This window comes from Coturnix japonica, chromosome 10, assembly GCF_001577835.2.
Source record: "Coturnix japonica isolate 7356 chromosome 10, Coturnix japonica 2.1, whole genome shotgun sequence".
NCBI lineage: Eukaryota > Metazoa > Chordata > Aves > Galliformes > Phasianidae > Coturnix > Coturnix japonica.
Genome location: NC_029525.1, coordinates 15,633,918 through 15,650,872, shown reverse-complemented (window position 1 = coordinate 15,650,872; position 16,955 = coordinate 15,633,918). Strand labels below are relative to the sequence as shown.

Sequence of the window (16,955 nt, the reverse complement as noted above, 5' to 3'; positions counted from 1 at the left end):
GGAAAGGTATTTGCCAAGAAAGTCTTCCAGGTTGGAAATTTAGGGCAGTTTGCATGAATCCAAATGCATATTGCTTAGTCTCCACAGGAACGTAAAGGCTCATTAAGTCTCATGTCAGCTGAAGTCAAATTAAATATGTTGATCTCAGAGATTCATCAACTTTATAGTATTATCTGTTAGAAAAGTAGCCCCCTTCTATCTATTTGGACTCACTTTTTATTATCTCTCTTGTTTATTATCTCTTTGATTTGAGCCAGTGGTTGCTGACCTCGCTGATAGCTTTCATCTTCGTACTGCACGCTGTTCCCATGTGTGCAGGTGCTGTGGAATTTATTGTCTCAATGTTGAAAAGTCAAGATGTAGGCAGGGCGGTTGTAGATGTTGAAGTGCAAATATTCTTAAGGTATAAAATTTAGGACGCTGTGATTTTAACAAAGCATATATTTAAGAACTGGGAAATTTTGACCAAAAGAGAAAAGTATCCACAAATCTGAATTGGACCAAATCAGAGAACATGACGACCCCAGGGTCAGCTGCGAATTGCTTTTTATATGTCTGTATCTGGCAGAACAAATCCAGTTAGCTGCATGTGGAAGGAAATTATGCTTAACCTGAAAGGTCCAAGTGTATTTCCTGCAGCCCTGCCGCCTCCATGAGAGACCCTTCCTGCTGTTTACGAGATCTGACAGGCTGCTTGTGGGTTTGGTGATTATCAGAACCGCGCTGCTGTGATCTGTATTTTAATAGCAAAAAGGAAGAAAGGTGTCTGGCTTGGCACATGTTAATCACATTAGCAGGTGTGTGTGTAGGGATATGACCTAACTTATCTCAGGTGCAGGGCTGTTCTTTAGGTTGATTTCCAGCGAGCTGACGGGCAGCCTGCATTACAGGGTGAGGTCTGATAGCTGCAGAAGGGATGGATGTAAGCTGTGCTGCACCGAGTCAGCTGGGATTGTGCTGATGGAGTGAAAAAGTGATGCACTCAAACAGGTGCAGTTACAGCAGTGTGGATGAGCTCAGGGCAAGGCAGCTGCTGGACCTTAGTGAGGTCTCTGCCTCTGTGCAGTACATTGGGGCTGATCTGGCTACTGGGTGGTGCAGTAAGGGCAGAAGCTGGCATTCGTGTTGTGATTTACGTGCTATTCACATACAGGATTTTCTGTATGTGAGAGAGAAATTGCAACCCTGCAACATGCTGATAATGTTTAAAATAAGAGCTATAATTAAATTTACTGAACATGTAACTTTGTGGCATTTAAAGGTATAGAAATTTAGGATTTGAGGCTGCCTATTGCATTAAGAAATATCACTTGGAGTAGTGTAACTGCTCTTCGATTATGACCATTTTGGTTGTTAATAGGAGTCAGGGTTTCTAGAGTCAGCTTTAATACAGTCAGCAAAAAAACCATGAGGACACCAGTGTACCCGGTAGGGATCCTCGAAGCCAAGTTCTGCATCAAGAAGCAAATGACTGAGTAAAAGGCACAAGATTTAGCCACTGCCAGTTATTTACTTGTAAGTGTTCTAAAGAATGTGTCTGTGCAAGTACACACATATTGCAGGGGTTAAGTTCTCCTTGAAGGCATGCAAGGTTACCCAGATTCTTCTCCTCCATGATGCTTCAGTGGGTATGTCTGTTTTGGAGCATGTCGTTCCAGAGAGTGCTTACACACAGTGCTCTTCTGCCTACACGAGGCTGGGAAATAGCCTTCCAAGCTTGTCTCTCTCTTGATTTCAAGAAGCGTTTTTCATTGGTGAATCCTCTTGGAAGGTCCTTTCCCATTCATATAATAAGACACAGTGCTAGTGACTCAAATGATGCACATTCTAACAGTAGTGAAATGCAAGAAGCCAAAACTACCTTAGCACGTACGGTTCATTTAACTAAGAGAGGCAGACTGAGCAGCAGGTGGAAGGGTTAAACAAAAGGGAAAAAGATTATAAAACTTTGCGGCTTTGGCTTCACTACAAATGGCTCTCTTGCAGACTTTACAGCATTAGTGTTGCTTCTCATAAGCCTTGAAACCATTCATCCATTTAGAAAAATTAAATTGGTTAGTCATCCAGAGCATGAAACATACACATCCATTTTGTTTATTACCTCAAACCATCTAAAGTGTAATGAATATCACTCGAGGTAAAGCAGATTGCCAGTTGCTCTTAAGCATATGCTTGAGTTCCATCAACTTCTATGGGTCACAACAAGGTGCTCAAAATGAGCTATGAACTCAAAGACGTTACTGACTCCAAGTGCACTTGCAAAGAGCACAAAAGTTCTCTTCCCCTTGTCGTTCCGTGTGTTTTCTGCCGCAGCTGGACAGTGCTCAAGGAGATGAGAGCACTTGCAGGGAGTCCAGCAGATGCTCCATCACCGTATACTCTGCTTCGGTTTGCACTTTTAACTGAAATGTTTCTGATGGCAAAAAACTAACTTCCCCCACCCTGAGCATTTGTCTTTAACTACAAATACAAAACATAACCAGCAGGAGTAACAGAGGTGATCTGAAAGAGGCAGAACCTCATAAATTGTCTGTGTGAGAAAGGCTGTCTTTCCTTTTCTCTCACTGATGGCGTGCCAAGTTTATTTTACAGTATTTACAATAAGATTTGTTTGTTTTGATACCCTTTGTATGTTGTTAGAGAAAAGGCAAAAAGAAAAGCTCCAGGAGGTTTATAGTTTCTGATGAGACAGTTGAAGCTTTAATTTTCTTTCCAGTCCTATATGTTTTACTAAAAATGTAATATATGAAGGGTTATGAGATTGCAGTGGGATAAATTATTTCTGAGCTGTCATTTATTTTCTCTGTATGAATCTGGTGCTTAAGAAAGACCTCCAGACCGGCAGGCTCAGTGAAACTGCTGGTTCATTCAGAGAGCAGATAGAGGGGCAATGCTGCTTTCTCCTTTCTGCATCTCATCTCTGACCTTGGTGCATTGCTCCAGGAGCAGGAAGAGCTCACAGTCTGAGCCTGTTAGAGGTTGAGATCCAGATGGATGGCAAGGAAAATAAATGTGTTCATGGAGGAGTGGTCCCCAGTGTAGCTGTACAGGCAGCTTCAGACTGTTCAAGAGCTGACCTACCTGTCAGATCCAGCACGTGGCTCTTAGAGGCAGCTTCTTCTGTGCTGAAGAAGAGCCTTGGATCTTCCCTTAGCAGCCAGCCCTGCGGGCCAAAACCCATGCATGAAAAAAAGGCAAATGGTTAAATGCCAAAGCCTTGATTGTTTGAACCAAAGTCCAGAGCATCTTGTAGGTCTTATGATATAGTAGGAAATGAGAAATAAAAGAGAGGAATGGGATATTTTATGTACCATGCAGAATTATCTTACTCAAGGGCAGACTGCCTCTGGCCTCCCTTCCATCCCTGCTAATGAAACAACCATCCTCTCCTCCCTGGCAATTCCCTTAGCAGGATGACATGTTGAAGATGTATATGTGTGTCCAAAGCTGTATAGAGACATGGCTTTTCCTTTACAAATATTGGTGTGATATATACAGCATTGTAGGGTCAGTAAGTTTATCTGAGTGACGTTAGTACCAGGAGATGCTGGCACAACCGGTCGCTGTTTAATTTACACCTGTCAGAAGCAGGCAGCCTCTGAACTATGGTGTTTGAGTGAGATTATTCATCATATTTAGCTTTTGTACAATACTCTTTTCATCTTCCCCGCACTTCACAGTTGTTAATTAATCCCACAGCACCCAGGGATTACTAGTAATGCTTTACAAGGGAAAGCAAAAACAAACAGGGAGAGGTCAAATGACTGGGCCAGGCCCACGGAGGTAATTTTGTCAGAAGAACATTAGGTTCTGCAAGATGAAATTAGTGTTATCTGGCTTGTCCTCAGGTATCATCCTCCATCTTCCTGGGAGGCAGCTTGGGGGGACAGTAAATACTGCAAGTGTAGAATATGCTCACGTTGCTTTCTTCTCCATAGGACCTGAAAGATGACCGGAGTGATGAAGAGGAAGAAGATTCTGTTACAGATAACGAAGAGGAGTCCACAAAGAATGGCAGTAAGAATGGCTGTGGGTCAGGCAAACATCTCCTTAACAGCAGTCACCACTAGCCCCCTCCTGCCTCACCTCCTGCAGTGGTTTCTACTCTGTTTTTAACCCAACTCGTGGGATAAAACCTAAGTCAAAATGCTTCTGAGAGACTGTGATTGATTCATTGTTGGCTACTGGGCCCGGATAAAAGCCCAGTATACAGGGAGGGGAAAATTGCATAACATGACAAAATGTGTTAATGACCCACATCCTGAATCATTGTTCAGCATTTGGAAAGGTGCTTGGACACGGACTGCTCCACTCTCACAAGGTGGAAGTATCAGATCATTTAGCGTCCCATTGATTTTGACTGTTTTTCAATCTGATCATCAATTTCATCAAGTAGTTTCATTCCCAGGTGTTTCATGGGAGGCACCTGGCGTGAACTCCATCAGGAGACAGAATTATTCAATGTGGGGAAAAATGAGTGGTGTAGGTTGACCGACCAGCATTGTAGTCTTTACTTTTCCGTGTAAAATCTCATTAAAGTGGCTATTTTCTATGAGTTTGATCTTGTTTTCTGGAGGCTGATGGAGGAACTCAAGTGATTTGCTTCTGAAGACTTTGCTTTACTGTCTAAGTGTGGTTTATCTCTGCAGTTCACTGTATGTAGTTCAGATACTGGACTAAGAGATTTTCCAGTTTTGAAATGTACCAGTCAAGAAAATCACACAGCAATTCTCCCGAGCTCCAGGTTTCTCTCATCACAGCCATCTTGGCTGTACACCCAGTGTTAGAACAGAAGGTGCAGAGAAAAGGGAAAATAGTGAATGAAAATTGGGTTTTCTCACAGGTTCTTTTGCACTTTTTATGCAACATGGCTGAACACCCACAGTCTCAACACATTTACAGCCCAGAAGATTAAGGATTATTCTGTCCTGTTTCATGTAAGTTTGTCTCACAGTGACATTGGATGGCTGTTTTGTGGCTGCTGTGCATTCCCTGCATGTATCTGGTCACTGGGAGAGTGTGGGCTTAGCGAGGAATGTCACATCATCAGTGCTGAGATCATCTGGTGAACTAAATTGAGTAGCTTGAGAGACCAGGGGACCACAGCTAAAACAGTGCAGGGCTATCAGTTTGGAAAAGCTCCTTTCCCTTAAGGCTGCTCAGCAGGAACTTGGTGACCTACAGGAAGCACAGTATGAGCAACTTCTCTGCCAGTTGCAAGAAACTGCAGGAGTGCTCTGTTAGAAAGGCTTGTGGTTTGAAAATGTCTCTTGAGGGGCTGAACTGGGCTGTGTTTAATTTTTTACTTACATTTTGGACAATGTACTCCCCATGTTTGTGTTTACCACAAAGGCAATTACACCAAGGAAGGAGTATAGCCTATGGCTTCTGAGGATGGGAGATGGGCAGTGGTGGGGTGGGATTCCTGTGCCAGTGCTCATAGATTCGTAGTGCTGCTCATGTGGGCAGGCAGAGTCCCCTCAGTAGTTGTTGTATTGCAGTGTTTTTCCTTACACAGCTGTAGAGAATACCTTAAATACTGCAGTGTGGACTTATTGGAAGCCTAAGTACTTATTACATCATCTAAAGCAACCGGTAGGTTTGGCAGGGTCGCAGCTGCTTATCAGGACCTGTTTTTGGCATACATGAAAAGAAATGGCCTTTCCTAAACTAAAATAAATAAATAAATACATAAAAGTAGAAGTCCAATGTCTTGGAGGATTTACACTCCCTTTAAAAGCAGAGGAGACAACGATGCTTTCCACAAGACACAACGGGATTTTGGGAGGTGGCCAGGGTATTATCATTTGATTTTGATGCCAGAAAGCTTTTCTACTATGAACAGGAAAGGAATTCAGGGAAGGAAACACAAATGGTGCTGTCACAGGAGCAAACCTCTGAACAACTACTGGATGTTAAGCTGGAATTTATAGTCTCTTTGAGGCCAAATCTTGCCCTTCTTACTCGGACAAGTCTCCCACTGAAGCCAATTACTCTACTGGAATTTAGCCTAGATAAAATTTTGGGTTGCAGACATGCAATGTAATTATGTTTATTTTAAACCTATTTGAAATTAGGGTTTTACAGGGGGAATAAAAGGCAGTTAAATACCTTCAAACATGAAATGTTGGGGCATGTTTTGAGTGAGTACAGAATACGAAAGCAAATAATGTCCAGAAGGCAAAGATTGTGAGTGCAGTAAACAACCAAGAAACAACATGGCATTGCATCCAGGGGGGACAGGATGCAGGAAGGTCATGGCAAACCATCCCAGGGAGTTCATCTCATGGCCAAGCAAATTGTCAGCATAGAGCACCAGGTACTGGAGATAAATACAGAAATGGGAACAGTGCATCACAGTTGGGCAGCCAAATCCTGTGTTAACATCAGATTTGTTGTTCCTGAAATTACATGGGTGTAATTTTCTGCTGTTTGCTGATAGAAACTGAGAAACAAGAAGCTGGGGTAATGGAAAACAGTTCTCTCTGGGACTGCTTATGTTCATACATGGTTTGAGGTGTTATCACTAAGCTCGGCTTAATAAATAAATGATAACATTTCAGATAACTCAGGCATGGATCTTAACCTGAAAAAAGCAGGGAAGCTCTACTGAAAGCACTACTGATTATTGGCAGCAGAAGAGCTGTTCCATATTTCTTGTTCTTGCCATTTCTGTCTCCCTAGTTGGAAAGATCAGAGGTTCTGACTTGCTATCTCTTCCCATGCCTCTCTTTGCAGACAAACATAATGGAAGGTGTTTCAATCCAAATAATGAACTGTGGCAGAATACTTTGGATGTATTATTATTTATCTGAATTCATTTTTACTTTTTTTTTATGAGTAAGAACAAAGTAGATAGAAAACAAATTGAGCAGAGATCTGTGAGTTTTGGCTACAAGCAACTTGCAAACTGTGAAGAATAATAATAAAAAAAAAATCTTGCTGATTTAGAAAGAAAAACACCATCTCCACAGGCACTTCCCCCAGCTGTGGGCTAGAAGAACAACAGATAATCAGCAGGCACAAATGAAGGTCCATGCTGAGGATAAGAACATGGCCTGGGTGTAAAAAAGCCAAAGAGAGATGGTTTGATGGCTGATAGCTACCCAAGAGCTGGGGAGCCTTTCAGTGTGGAACAGCAAATGAGCCAAGTATGTATCTCTGAGCTGATCTGATTGGTCATGTTCAATATTACTGAAAATGTCTGTTCTCGTTTTCCAGTGAGTTTTATGGGCTCCCTCCTGCTCTCTCTCTGTTATATGAGCCAAGCTTTTGTTTCTTGCCTGTAGGGTTTGAGATTTGGCTGCTCAAGGTGGGGACCCAGCAGCCAGAAGATAAACAGCTCTGACTTGACAGAAGCCAGGTGGGACATCTTTATTTCCTCTGAGGCAATGATTTCCATTTATGAAAATAACAAAACCTACCTATTGCCCGTGCTTTGTGCTGCAGGATTTGGGCATACCTTGGGTGAGGAACTTAGAGCATTTCTTTAGATACCTGTTGTCCATCTTGAATTTGCCATCCTGCTTGCAACTTGCAGGTTTTTGGTTACATGCATGGCCAGCAGAGGTTTTTCTACACCACATCTTTGCTCCAGCCTTGTAGTAGAAGCAGTGTAAAGCCAACAGTCTCACTTTCCATCCTGTCATCCACACATTAAGATCATAAGCAACAGAAAGAAGGTAAAAGCCCCGATATTAGTCCCTTGTCAAAGAATAGAGTTCCCAGTCAAGGAAATGGAGGGGATCAAAGTAATGTAACCTTTACCTTGGCTGACTACAAAGAGCTTCTAACAGGGCTCGGAGAGTTTATTCAATTGAAGCATCCTCTGTAGGATTGCTTCAGGTCTCCAGCTTAGCAGAAGATAAGGTTGAAGCACAAGTCTAAGCTTCAACACATGATTCTGCAAATACAAAGTCATAACAATCCATGTAGGAAAATGTTGTTGATATTCCAACGGTCTGAAGATTTATGCAAATATCTTCTATTTACTCAGCTGGAAACAATCCTGTTCTTCTGGAGTTTTGTTACCCCATAAAGGATTCAGGAGACCCCATAATCATTTCAAAGTCAGAAACATTAAGTGGAATAACAAGGATAAGACCTACTTACATTGACTTTGAGGCACAAGAAACACGTCCCTGTGGCCATAGAAAATTACTGTGCTTTGAGCTGGAGTGGGAAGAAGCAGCTCCCACACAGTTGATTCAGGTGGTGGAAAGTCCATATTTCTCCTAACACAAAAGAACCTGGTTTAAAACTAAGTTAAAATTGAGCAGTGAAATAGATGACCAAATTCCCTCTGAAGTTTACAGGAGCCTTTCACCATGAAACAGATGAGAAAAGGATCCAGACTTCTAGGGACTGGATGCATCTATCAGTGGAAACGTGTTCGGTTACCTGGTTATTGCTGCAAGGGCCCACGAGGTGGCAATAGCAGGACACTGCTCCCTGCTCAGACACAGCCCCCATGTAGCGTTTCGGTCTTTTTGCTGTTGAAACAACAAAGATTTTATTAAAGATCGGATTGCAGCAATGTTGCAGCTGACAGTTTCTACTCGGTCAGTCTCACACTGAGAAACAAGTGCCTGATACATCACTAGTAAACAAGAACCACCAAATTTACTGAAAGTAACTGATGCCAGCAGGGAGGACTGGTGAGCTGGTGCCTGAGGACCGGCATCCATGTGGCTGTCACCAGTGCAGCTTCGACCTGATGTGCATAGCAATCCTGCTGACTGGATCCTTAATATCTGCAATGCAAGTAAGGCTGATAAAACTCCCAGGTGATAAGGGTTACTCTGATATCCCATCTCAGGAGACAGGTGGTCCGCCTCAAGTATATAAAGGATCTTCGTTGCTAACAATAAAGGTCTAAAGGTAGAAGGATTTGGATCAGGTTTGGTGTGTGCAAGGCAAAGAGTGGTGGGATGGCACCTTTCAAACAGAAGAAGATGAAGACTGAGGTGATGTGATGTGTCCCTTAAATCCAATAGAGTCAGAGCAAGCCCAGGATTTGGGAATGCCTCAAAGTGGTTTTCTGTCAGATAAACCTGCCCACCACCAAATTTGACAAGGGCAGAAGGATGAACTGCTTGGCTGCTGCCTGCGGAAAAGACAAGGTATGTGACAAGCTGCTGAGTGAATGGGAGCTGTATCGCTATGACTGATATGATGTACAGAAACATGGAGTGAACGTTCAGTTTTGTGGTACCTCATTGTCAGGAAGCACTGCTGGAAAGTGCTGCCTGTAGGAAGCTGGTCCCAGACTTGTATAATGTAAATAAGGAATGTGTCACCCCAGGTTGAAGTAGTCGCAAAGTAGCATCAAATGCTGAACTGAAATCGTGCTTTTTATTAAATATAGAGCAAAGAGAAACAACAAGTTAGACCAAAATCTAAGAGCTATAGGAGTTCTCCCCCAAGCACTATTATCAGAGTGCATTTCAGGGTCTGTATCTCCTCCTTTACCACTGTGGTAGAAGTTTTCCTTCACTGCTAGGAGCAAACTTTGGGCTAGGGCTCAATAGCAGGTGTGATAAAGAACCCAGTGGCTCCACAGCTGTGCTAAGCCCTGGCTGAAATGACCCACTGAGCCGAGCAAACAGCTTGTATGCAGCCACACTTGCCTCAACTGTCAGTAGGAAAATGGGATCTGTTGGTATAAACAGTCATCTTTAATCCTTTTCAGCACAACCTTTGTGGTTAGGCTGAGTTCAAATACAGCTGCATAGAGAGCTGGGAGCTGATTTGTTTTGATGGCAATGAAGCCTTTTCCTAAGATCTCTCTGTGTGTGGTTGTGCTCAAACACATCAGAGATGGCAGCCTCTCTGGTTCCCATCTGACCCCATCTCTTCCCCAGGTTTCTCTGTCAGAACCAGGAGCTGGGTCTCACTTTGTCCCAGCAGAGGCTGAAGTGTCAAGGTTGCCTGCTCAGTATGTGCTTCCTATGGAGGTTTGCCAGGGGCTGGGACGCAGCTGCTTGCAGTTTTTTCTATCACAGCTCACAGATGGCGCTAGGACTCCTAATTGCCACCAGGTTGACCAGAACACATCTCCTCTCAGGCCCTTAGGAGTCTAGCTACTATTGTCCTAGAGTGCTTCCAAATTCTTTTGACTTTATGAGCAAATACTTGCAACCAAGCTGAAGTCATATGTCAGTTCTGCTGGCAGAGAGGCTCTGGCATCGGAGAAGGATCTTGATCAGTGTTACACGGATGCTCATATACAGCTCTGCACCCAAAATGGGGGTAATTAAGAAAACTTGCACTAATGTGGGTTTGTTCTAGTAGGGAAAGGTAACAAACGTGCATTGTTTGTCCCATCACCACTTATACACGAGGGGCCCCTGAGAGAAACTTGAATATGAGAAAAAGAAGATGATACATATCAAGAGCAGTGATAAAATGAGCACGTGGGCTTGGGATTGTTTCAATTCCAGAAGATAGGAGAGGTGATTTACTAACCTAGGCTGGGGGGATGGTGGGACTTGGCCTTGGAACAGTCCTTCCTCAGCTCTGTGCCGCCATCAAGTATTGTTTGTGCTTGAGGGATGTTGTCTTGGCACACCCCACTGGCTCATAGCCTGCCATGTTCTTCTGCAGCCCTGCTGGGATGCAAAAGGGGAGCAGGGGAAAGTGGAGAGCAGGCTCCTGCCTGTGACCCACCTCGGTGCCCCCACCACAGCACTTGTTGACAGCCCCTGACTCCTGGTAATCCCTGCCCATGGGGATATTGAGTTTTCTGTTTGCTTTGTAAGTGTAATTGGCCAAGACGCTGTGAAAGGAGGAGAGAGTGCTCTAGGGAGAGGTGTTAAAGAAATAGGAAAACATTATTTAAGAGCGTATTAAGTTGACAGTTTCCCTTATTAGTACTTTCATGATGGAAAGAAGCCACTTTAAATTCTGCACAGTTGCTCTGGGCCACCACATCCAGGTCCCTGTACACGTGCACACAGATGGCAGTACTAAGCCCTCGGCATCACCCCTATTTCTCTTCTAAACCATGCACTGCCTTCTTGAGTTACAAATCTCCTCCAGTTTCTTGCTCTTGCTGCAAGGGATTCATGGAGAACAAAGAACCTCACATGAAATATTTATTCTGGGGGGTAATTAGGGTCCAAGGCGTTGGGCAGAAGGGGAAATGTCTGAGAAGGAGGACACCGGCTATGGATGTTACCAACTGAGGGACAACAAGGAGAAGAAAGATGGCATCTGCATGAAAGTGTCTGCTGTTATCAACTCCAAGCATGCAGAACATCTCTCTACACAAACACATGCACACACAGAAGAAATCACAGCAATTCTGGAGAACAGATTATTTAAAATAATCCTGTTGTTGGGACCCTCTTCATTTGTTCCCGGCCAATGAGCCTGTAGGCCTCTTGCAGCTCACATTTCTGAGCTTGTTATGGGGTCAAACACAGTGTGATAACAGTTAAATAAGAGTCGTGACTGTGGGAGCCAAGGCCCGGAGAGGAAAAAACCCAAACAAACCATAAAACTGAACAAAAGAAAGTGCCAGCTATTCCCATGTTCCTGATAACATCATCCGAGGTGGCAACACTGGACTTCATTAAAAGCCTTGCTGAACTTTAGGGTCAGGCTCAAAAAACGACAGCTCTTTCCTTTGTCCATTTGTTCCTGCATGCCTGGGGGGTGACGTGTGGCTGATTATAATTGCCTGGGTGATGGCTATCTGTGCGCCGATCTCAGATACCAAACAGACCCTGGACTAGCCCTGTCTCTGTGTTTCTAAGTCCCGGCATGGTCTGTGTGGAGGTGGCGGTACACTTGCATGTCCAATCTCCTTACATAAAGTGGTTCCTGCCCTGGAGGGAGACATTTTCCCAGAGAGATTTTTCTTGCATGAGTTCAGGAGAATTCATGCAGTGGAAGGAGGGTCCTTATAAGAGCTTCTGCTGAGGACTACCTGAATAATGTTACACAGCAGAGAATCCAGATGAGGGAGCACACCATTAAACACCCTCTGTGCAGGGAAGAAACTTTGATGAAACCTTTAGCGGACTATGAAAAACTGATCTGTAGGAAACCTATTTTTTTTACATGAACCATAATGCTACTTGTATTTATTTATTTGATTGCTTGTTTTAGGTGATAAAATAGCTTCTCTCAGTTCCTAATTGTTGTTAAATTCTTCTTTTATCTGGAGGGCATTGACATAAATAATAGCTGCACTCGTTAAGCCTGTCTCTGATCAGCCTGGCCAGACTCTGCAACAATAGAGCAGGTGCAGCTGAGAAGGAAATCACCTCAGCAAGGTGAGGAGCTGTATGGAGAGTGGGGAAGTCATCAGAGCGTGCTGGGCAGGAAAGCATGGCCTGCAAGACCATCATTGCCCCTCAGGACCAGGTTTAGAGAGGGGTGCCTGGAGAGAAGGCTGAATAACAGCCAAGTTAACCCTTCACATGCTGGTATTTTCCAGGCAGCGAGCCAAATGACTGCTCAGGAAGATGTATATAACACATGTCTGCATTCTCCATAGGGTTATTAACTGTGCAATAATGGCCATGAAACTTGGCTTCCTTGAAATACATTTAAAATTGCAAAAGAAAAAAACAACATTGACTTTAGAGGGGGACAGAGTTTGTTTCCTAGAAACTGTGGGGCCAAATCCACTCTCTGATGTTGAAAGGAGAAGGATTCCCCCCACAAAAAAAGGGTTGGGGACAGAGAAGGAATGCAGCCATTTCAGCAGGGCTACAGCTGCCTCCCACCACATGCATTATTGTTATCAATGACGATTTCAAGACATTTCTGAAAAGCCATGGTCTTCAATTAACAAAGAAGGTCCGTATCTCAGTGGGGCTTTGAGGTTTGAATTCAATAAAACCACTGCTGCTCCTAAGACAGTTTCCTCTTTTGTTGCATGGGTACCTTTGCAGGGATTTGTCTCTCTCTCCTGGTTCCAGCCTTTGCCAACACCAAGGCCAGCCTGTGATATTGCACCTGTTGCAGCCCCGTGGACCCCTGCCCAGAGGTTCTGTATCATTGTGATGCTCTGTTAAGACACTTCTACACCAACCTTGTCTGTGCTGGCCAGCTCAGCCACTCAGTCCTTCCATACAGTATGTTACAGACCCTCTTCCCCCATGCTATTAAATTAATTCTTTCTCTGCATTATTATTTTGGCCGAGGAGTTTGGAAGGTGGGAGAAAGAATCTACTAAATGCTTAAACAAATCTACGACCCCCCACTCAAACCTTTTTGAGGGAAAAGACGTGGCACTGAATTCGGTCCCTTAGCAAATGAAGACAGCTGGTGGTCTGCATTCAAACGTGGCTGTTTGGGGCTCAGGCCAGGTTTGGCAGCTCACAAATCAGATTGCCTCTTGGTTCTCAGGAGTGGAGAATTGCCACGAGTGGAAGATGTGAGAGGAAGGTGCTGCCCCTAACTGCTGTGCCAGGTGGGCTCTAGCCTCGTAGGGAGGCACTGAAGTTGTTGGTCCAGGAAAGAAACTCAGTTTCTGAGGCTTTATTGTTATGTTACATTATTGGCATGTGGCAAGGCAGTCTCAAATGGCGTTTTTCTCTCATTTGGATGGATTCTGAGCCAGCCCTTTTGCTTTGGCAATTAATATCATGCTAGAGCATAGACTGTGTCTTAAAAGAGTCAGGAAAACACAGAGCTATTAAATCTCACCTGGTCTCACATTAAGAAAGTGAATTATAGACGTGGCTTTGCTCAGATTTTCTCTGCTGGGAACTGGCTGTAGATACTCAGTTTCACTCTTACTGCTGACCACAGGCAACGTCCTCCCAGTGCTGCTGTGTTGGCAAGATGCGCTTTCTTAAGATTCCTTTTGCCTAGGGCTGCCACAATGCCTGGAAGAGAAGAAATGGTGTTGACTTACCTCTGTTTTGGACACTGCATATAGTTAAGTATCTGGTAATATGATTTATATGCTGCGGTCACTTCTACTGCAAGGCAATATGAGAAAGACATCCTGAGCAGAACTAGAAAACAAAACCTTTTTCACAGAACATGAAAAGATAAAATTGACAAGAAAGGGGCTGTCAGTTCAGACTGGTAACTCGTGAGCATAGAAGAAATGCCAAGTCATGGCTTGAAACAGTGATTGAGCACCTGGTGGGAGGGCAGGGCCAGACCAGGGAGCTCAGGTGAATGCAATGCAACTAAGTGGAGCTAGGATTCACCCCATCCCAGACTTCATTTAAGTGTTGGCAGTGGAGGTAAGGGGATCTTGCTGATGATCCCTGCATAACTGAGGCCTTCTGAAGGTAAGCAACTTCTTTCCTTTGTTTTTGCACCTATGGCTGCCACATTTGAGCAGCTCCTCACTTGCTTCAGCTTAGGTCCATGTTACTCTGCTGTTATTGCTGCACTTTCCATTGCATTACAGTCAGCCTGAAGTGTGCAGACCTATACAGATTAGGTCCTGGTTGTATGAGGTCCTGCCTGTTGCCTACTGTACAGATGGAGCACCTGGCAGCAAAGGCTGTGATGCCTGGAAGGGTACAGGTGGATACTGGCTGTAAAATAGATAGGGACTTATCTGAGTTGGGAAGGGGTAGATCTGGCTCAGTGAGGAGGATGGCCAAGCATGCGCAATGGATTGTACCTTGTTTCTTCTTTTTGTTTGCCTGACTGCAGTCTGGTTCTGAGCTGGTGAATGGAAGAGGGCTGTGTTTGGTGAAATACCTTGAGTGGAAATCTTAGCTGACTATGCAGTCAACATCTTTCTAAGTCACCATTTCATTGTTCTTCCCTTCACTTTGCACTAATGTGGTTGTCTACAGAGCTTCTCCCCAGTTATTTTCCTAGTTTCCAACAGCTTTCTTAGCACTACCCCAAGCTGCTTGTCCTCACAGGGATGAAATTGCTTTGATCCAGAGCCCACCAAACACAATGCAAATCCGTTTAGGGACACGGTTTATTGAGCAATATTGGTGGTAGGCGGATGGCTGAACAAGATGATCTTAGAGATCTTTTCCAACCTTAATGATTCTATTCTACGATCGCCTACCACCTTTGTACGCTGTGTATTCCCATCTCACTTTCTTATTTTCTGCTCTTTTGAGAAATAAACGATCCCCGTGATGCAGCGGCCGCCCTCACCCACGTGCACCCATCCCCGCACCGCCCAGCTCCTTCAGCTGGCGGCCAATGGGGCGGGCGGTGCAGCGGAGGAGGCGTGTCGGTGCGCCCCGCACGCTGCGGCTGCCGGCGGCGCCGCTTAGTTTATCCGAGTGCGGGCAGGGCTCAGTGCGGGCCGAGCCGCCGCCTCCTGCTCCGCTCCTCTCCGGGCCCCGCCGCTGCCGTAAGATGTTTGACGGCTGCCTCCTGCCTCTCGTGTTTCCCTGCCTGCTGCTGTGGGGACTGGACGTCGGCACAGGTAGCGCTCAGCTCCTTCGCATCCCCGTCCCCCCCCGGGGTGGGGGGGTCCCGCACCGGGCGGTCGATCCCCTGCGTGGCCGCGGTCCCGTTGTGCGGCGTGAATCGCTCCAGGCTCCTTCGTTTTCCTTTCCTGTCCTGTAACGTTTCAATGTGGAAAGCTGCTGACTGGCCTTGGCTGCGGCTCCGGCTCGCTCTGCTTTTTTCCCCTTCTCCCTGCAGATTTTTTATTGGGATTGGTGAAATGCGATGCTTGTGTCTGAGCTATATATATAGTTTTTTTTAATGATACAAGTAGCTCGAGCGTTCGCTTTATTCCTCTCTTCCCCGCGCGTTCTTTCTCAATCATATGTGCATATATACGTATATAGACGGGGGAAGAAATCCCTTCCGCTGGCTCCACGCCTTGCAGTCCGCGGGGATCGCAGCTCCGGGCCGTGCAGATCGGGGCTGGGAGCTCCGGGGCACCGTCCGCCCCGTCGGACCGCGGGCGCTGAATCTCTGCTCTCTCCTTGTCGCCCGCAGCCGGCGGAGCGGAGCTGGAAGTGGTGATCCCGGAGCGAGTGGAGCTGGACAGGATCCACCTGCTGCCGCCCGCCGGGAGAGGGGACCGCGGCGGAGCCCGGCGCCGTCGGGAGCTGCTTTGGCCGCGGGAGGCGGCGGGGGAGGCCGTGCTGCTCCGCCTGCCCGTCGGAGGCACCGAGCTCTACGTTCACCTCCAACGCGATCTGCGCTTTCTCGCCCGGGATTTCGTGGTGGAACATCGAGGCGGGGAGGAGCGGCGGCCCCCGGCGGATCGGCTCTGCTTCTACACGGGACGCGTGTTGAACCGCAGCGACTCCTTCGCCTCTCTCAGCACCTGCGCCGGGCTGGTACTGCCTCCCCGACCCGCCCCCGCTCTGAGGCTCCTCTGCTGTGTTTCCCGTCGGCACCGACCCCTCTTTACCCCTCTTTTCCCCCCGCTCCCACCCCCGCGGATGCGCGAAGTTCCGCACCGTCCCCTCACCTCGATGCCGCTTTCCTCTGTCACGCCTGGGGTGTGTGTGTGTGTCTGGGGAGGTGATGCCATCCCGTGTGTTCCAAGGGAAATGAAGGTTTAGATGCTCAGGATGGCGGCTGGGTTTGTAAGCGTGGCTCCCATGAAGTAGTCCTGGGGTGTATGCTTGAGTTCTGGGTACGGAGCTCTGCTGGAGGTGGCTTCTTAAACGTTTCCCACTGCAAAGCAGTTTGAGAGAGCTGGAGCCTTCATTGCTGAGCCGTTTGAGGGCGCTGTGCCTCAGGTTTAAAGGAGATAAAGTGGCTTCGAGATAGTGAGCGGTGGAGTGGCACTGTAAGCTGAGCTGGGCATCCTCAGAGCGGATTCCTTCTTCAGGCTTTAAGTCAGCGATAGCTCCGCGATTTTGTCACTAGGCACGTTTTGTTATCCATGGTCACCCAGTGCTTCCAGTGTGACCGGCTCTAGCAGGGCTAAAAAACACACAGAAGGAAGGAGCCTTTATGAAAAGGGGAATGGAGTTGTAGGCACTAAGTTGTTGGTATTAACTGCCTGAGAACAGGGGATGGAGGAGGTGGGGGTGAAA

The 16,955-nt window shown here is 46.0% G+C and overlaps 2 protein-coding genes and 1 long non-coding RNA gene across 8 annotated transcripts in view; 2 read left to right on the top strand and 1 right to left on the bottom strand.

Moving 5' to 3' along the window:
• Positions 1–4,555, top strand: part of CERS3 (ceramide synthase 3) — a 42,230-nt gene extending 37,675 nt beyond the window's left edge. For 4 of the 5 annotated variants that reach the window (XR_004308509.1, XR_001557563.2, XR_001557564.2 and 1 more), the window contains one exon: positions 3,939–4,043. Coding sequence is in view for 1 of the 5 variants with exons in the window: in XM_015873199.2 (XP_015728685.1) it covers positions 3,939–4,070 (132 nt within the window). In the remaining 4 variants the exon portion in view is untranslated. Of the gene's footprint in view, positions 1–3,938 lie in introns of all 5 variants that reach the window. The other variant, XM_015873199.2, reaches the window with a different exon arrangement.
• A 3,666-nt stretch (positions 4,556–8,221) lies between these two features.
• Positions 8,222–16,574, bottom strand: LOC116653900. Its single transcript, XR_004308514.1, has 3 exons — positions 16,382–16,574; positions 13,663–13,844; positions 8,222–8,492 (listed from the first exon to the last, which is right to left on the bottom strand). It is a non-coding gene; the product is annotated as an uncharacterized LOC116653900 (long non-coding RNA).
• ADAMTS17 (ADAM metallopeptidase with thrombospondin type 1 motif 17) overlaps positions 15,202–16,955 on the top strand; it is a 145,209-nt gene continuing 143,455 nt past the window's right edge. The window contains exons 1-2 of one of the 2 annotated variants that reach the window (XM_015873158.2): positions 15,202–15,376; positions 15,901–16,247. In XM_015873158.2, the coding sequence (XP_015728644.2) occupies positions 15,307–15,376; positions 15,901–16,247 (417 nt within the window). In that variant the 5' untranslated portion in view covers positions 15,202–15,306. The remainder of the gene's footprint in view (positions 15,377–15,900; positions 16,248–16,955) is intronic. The other variant, XM_015873159.2, reaches the window with a different exon arrangement.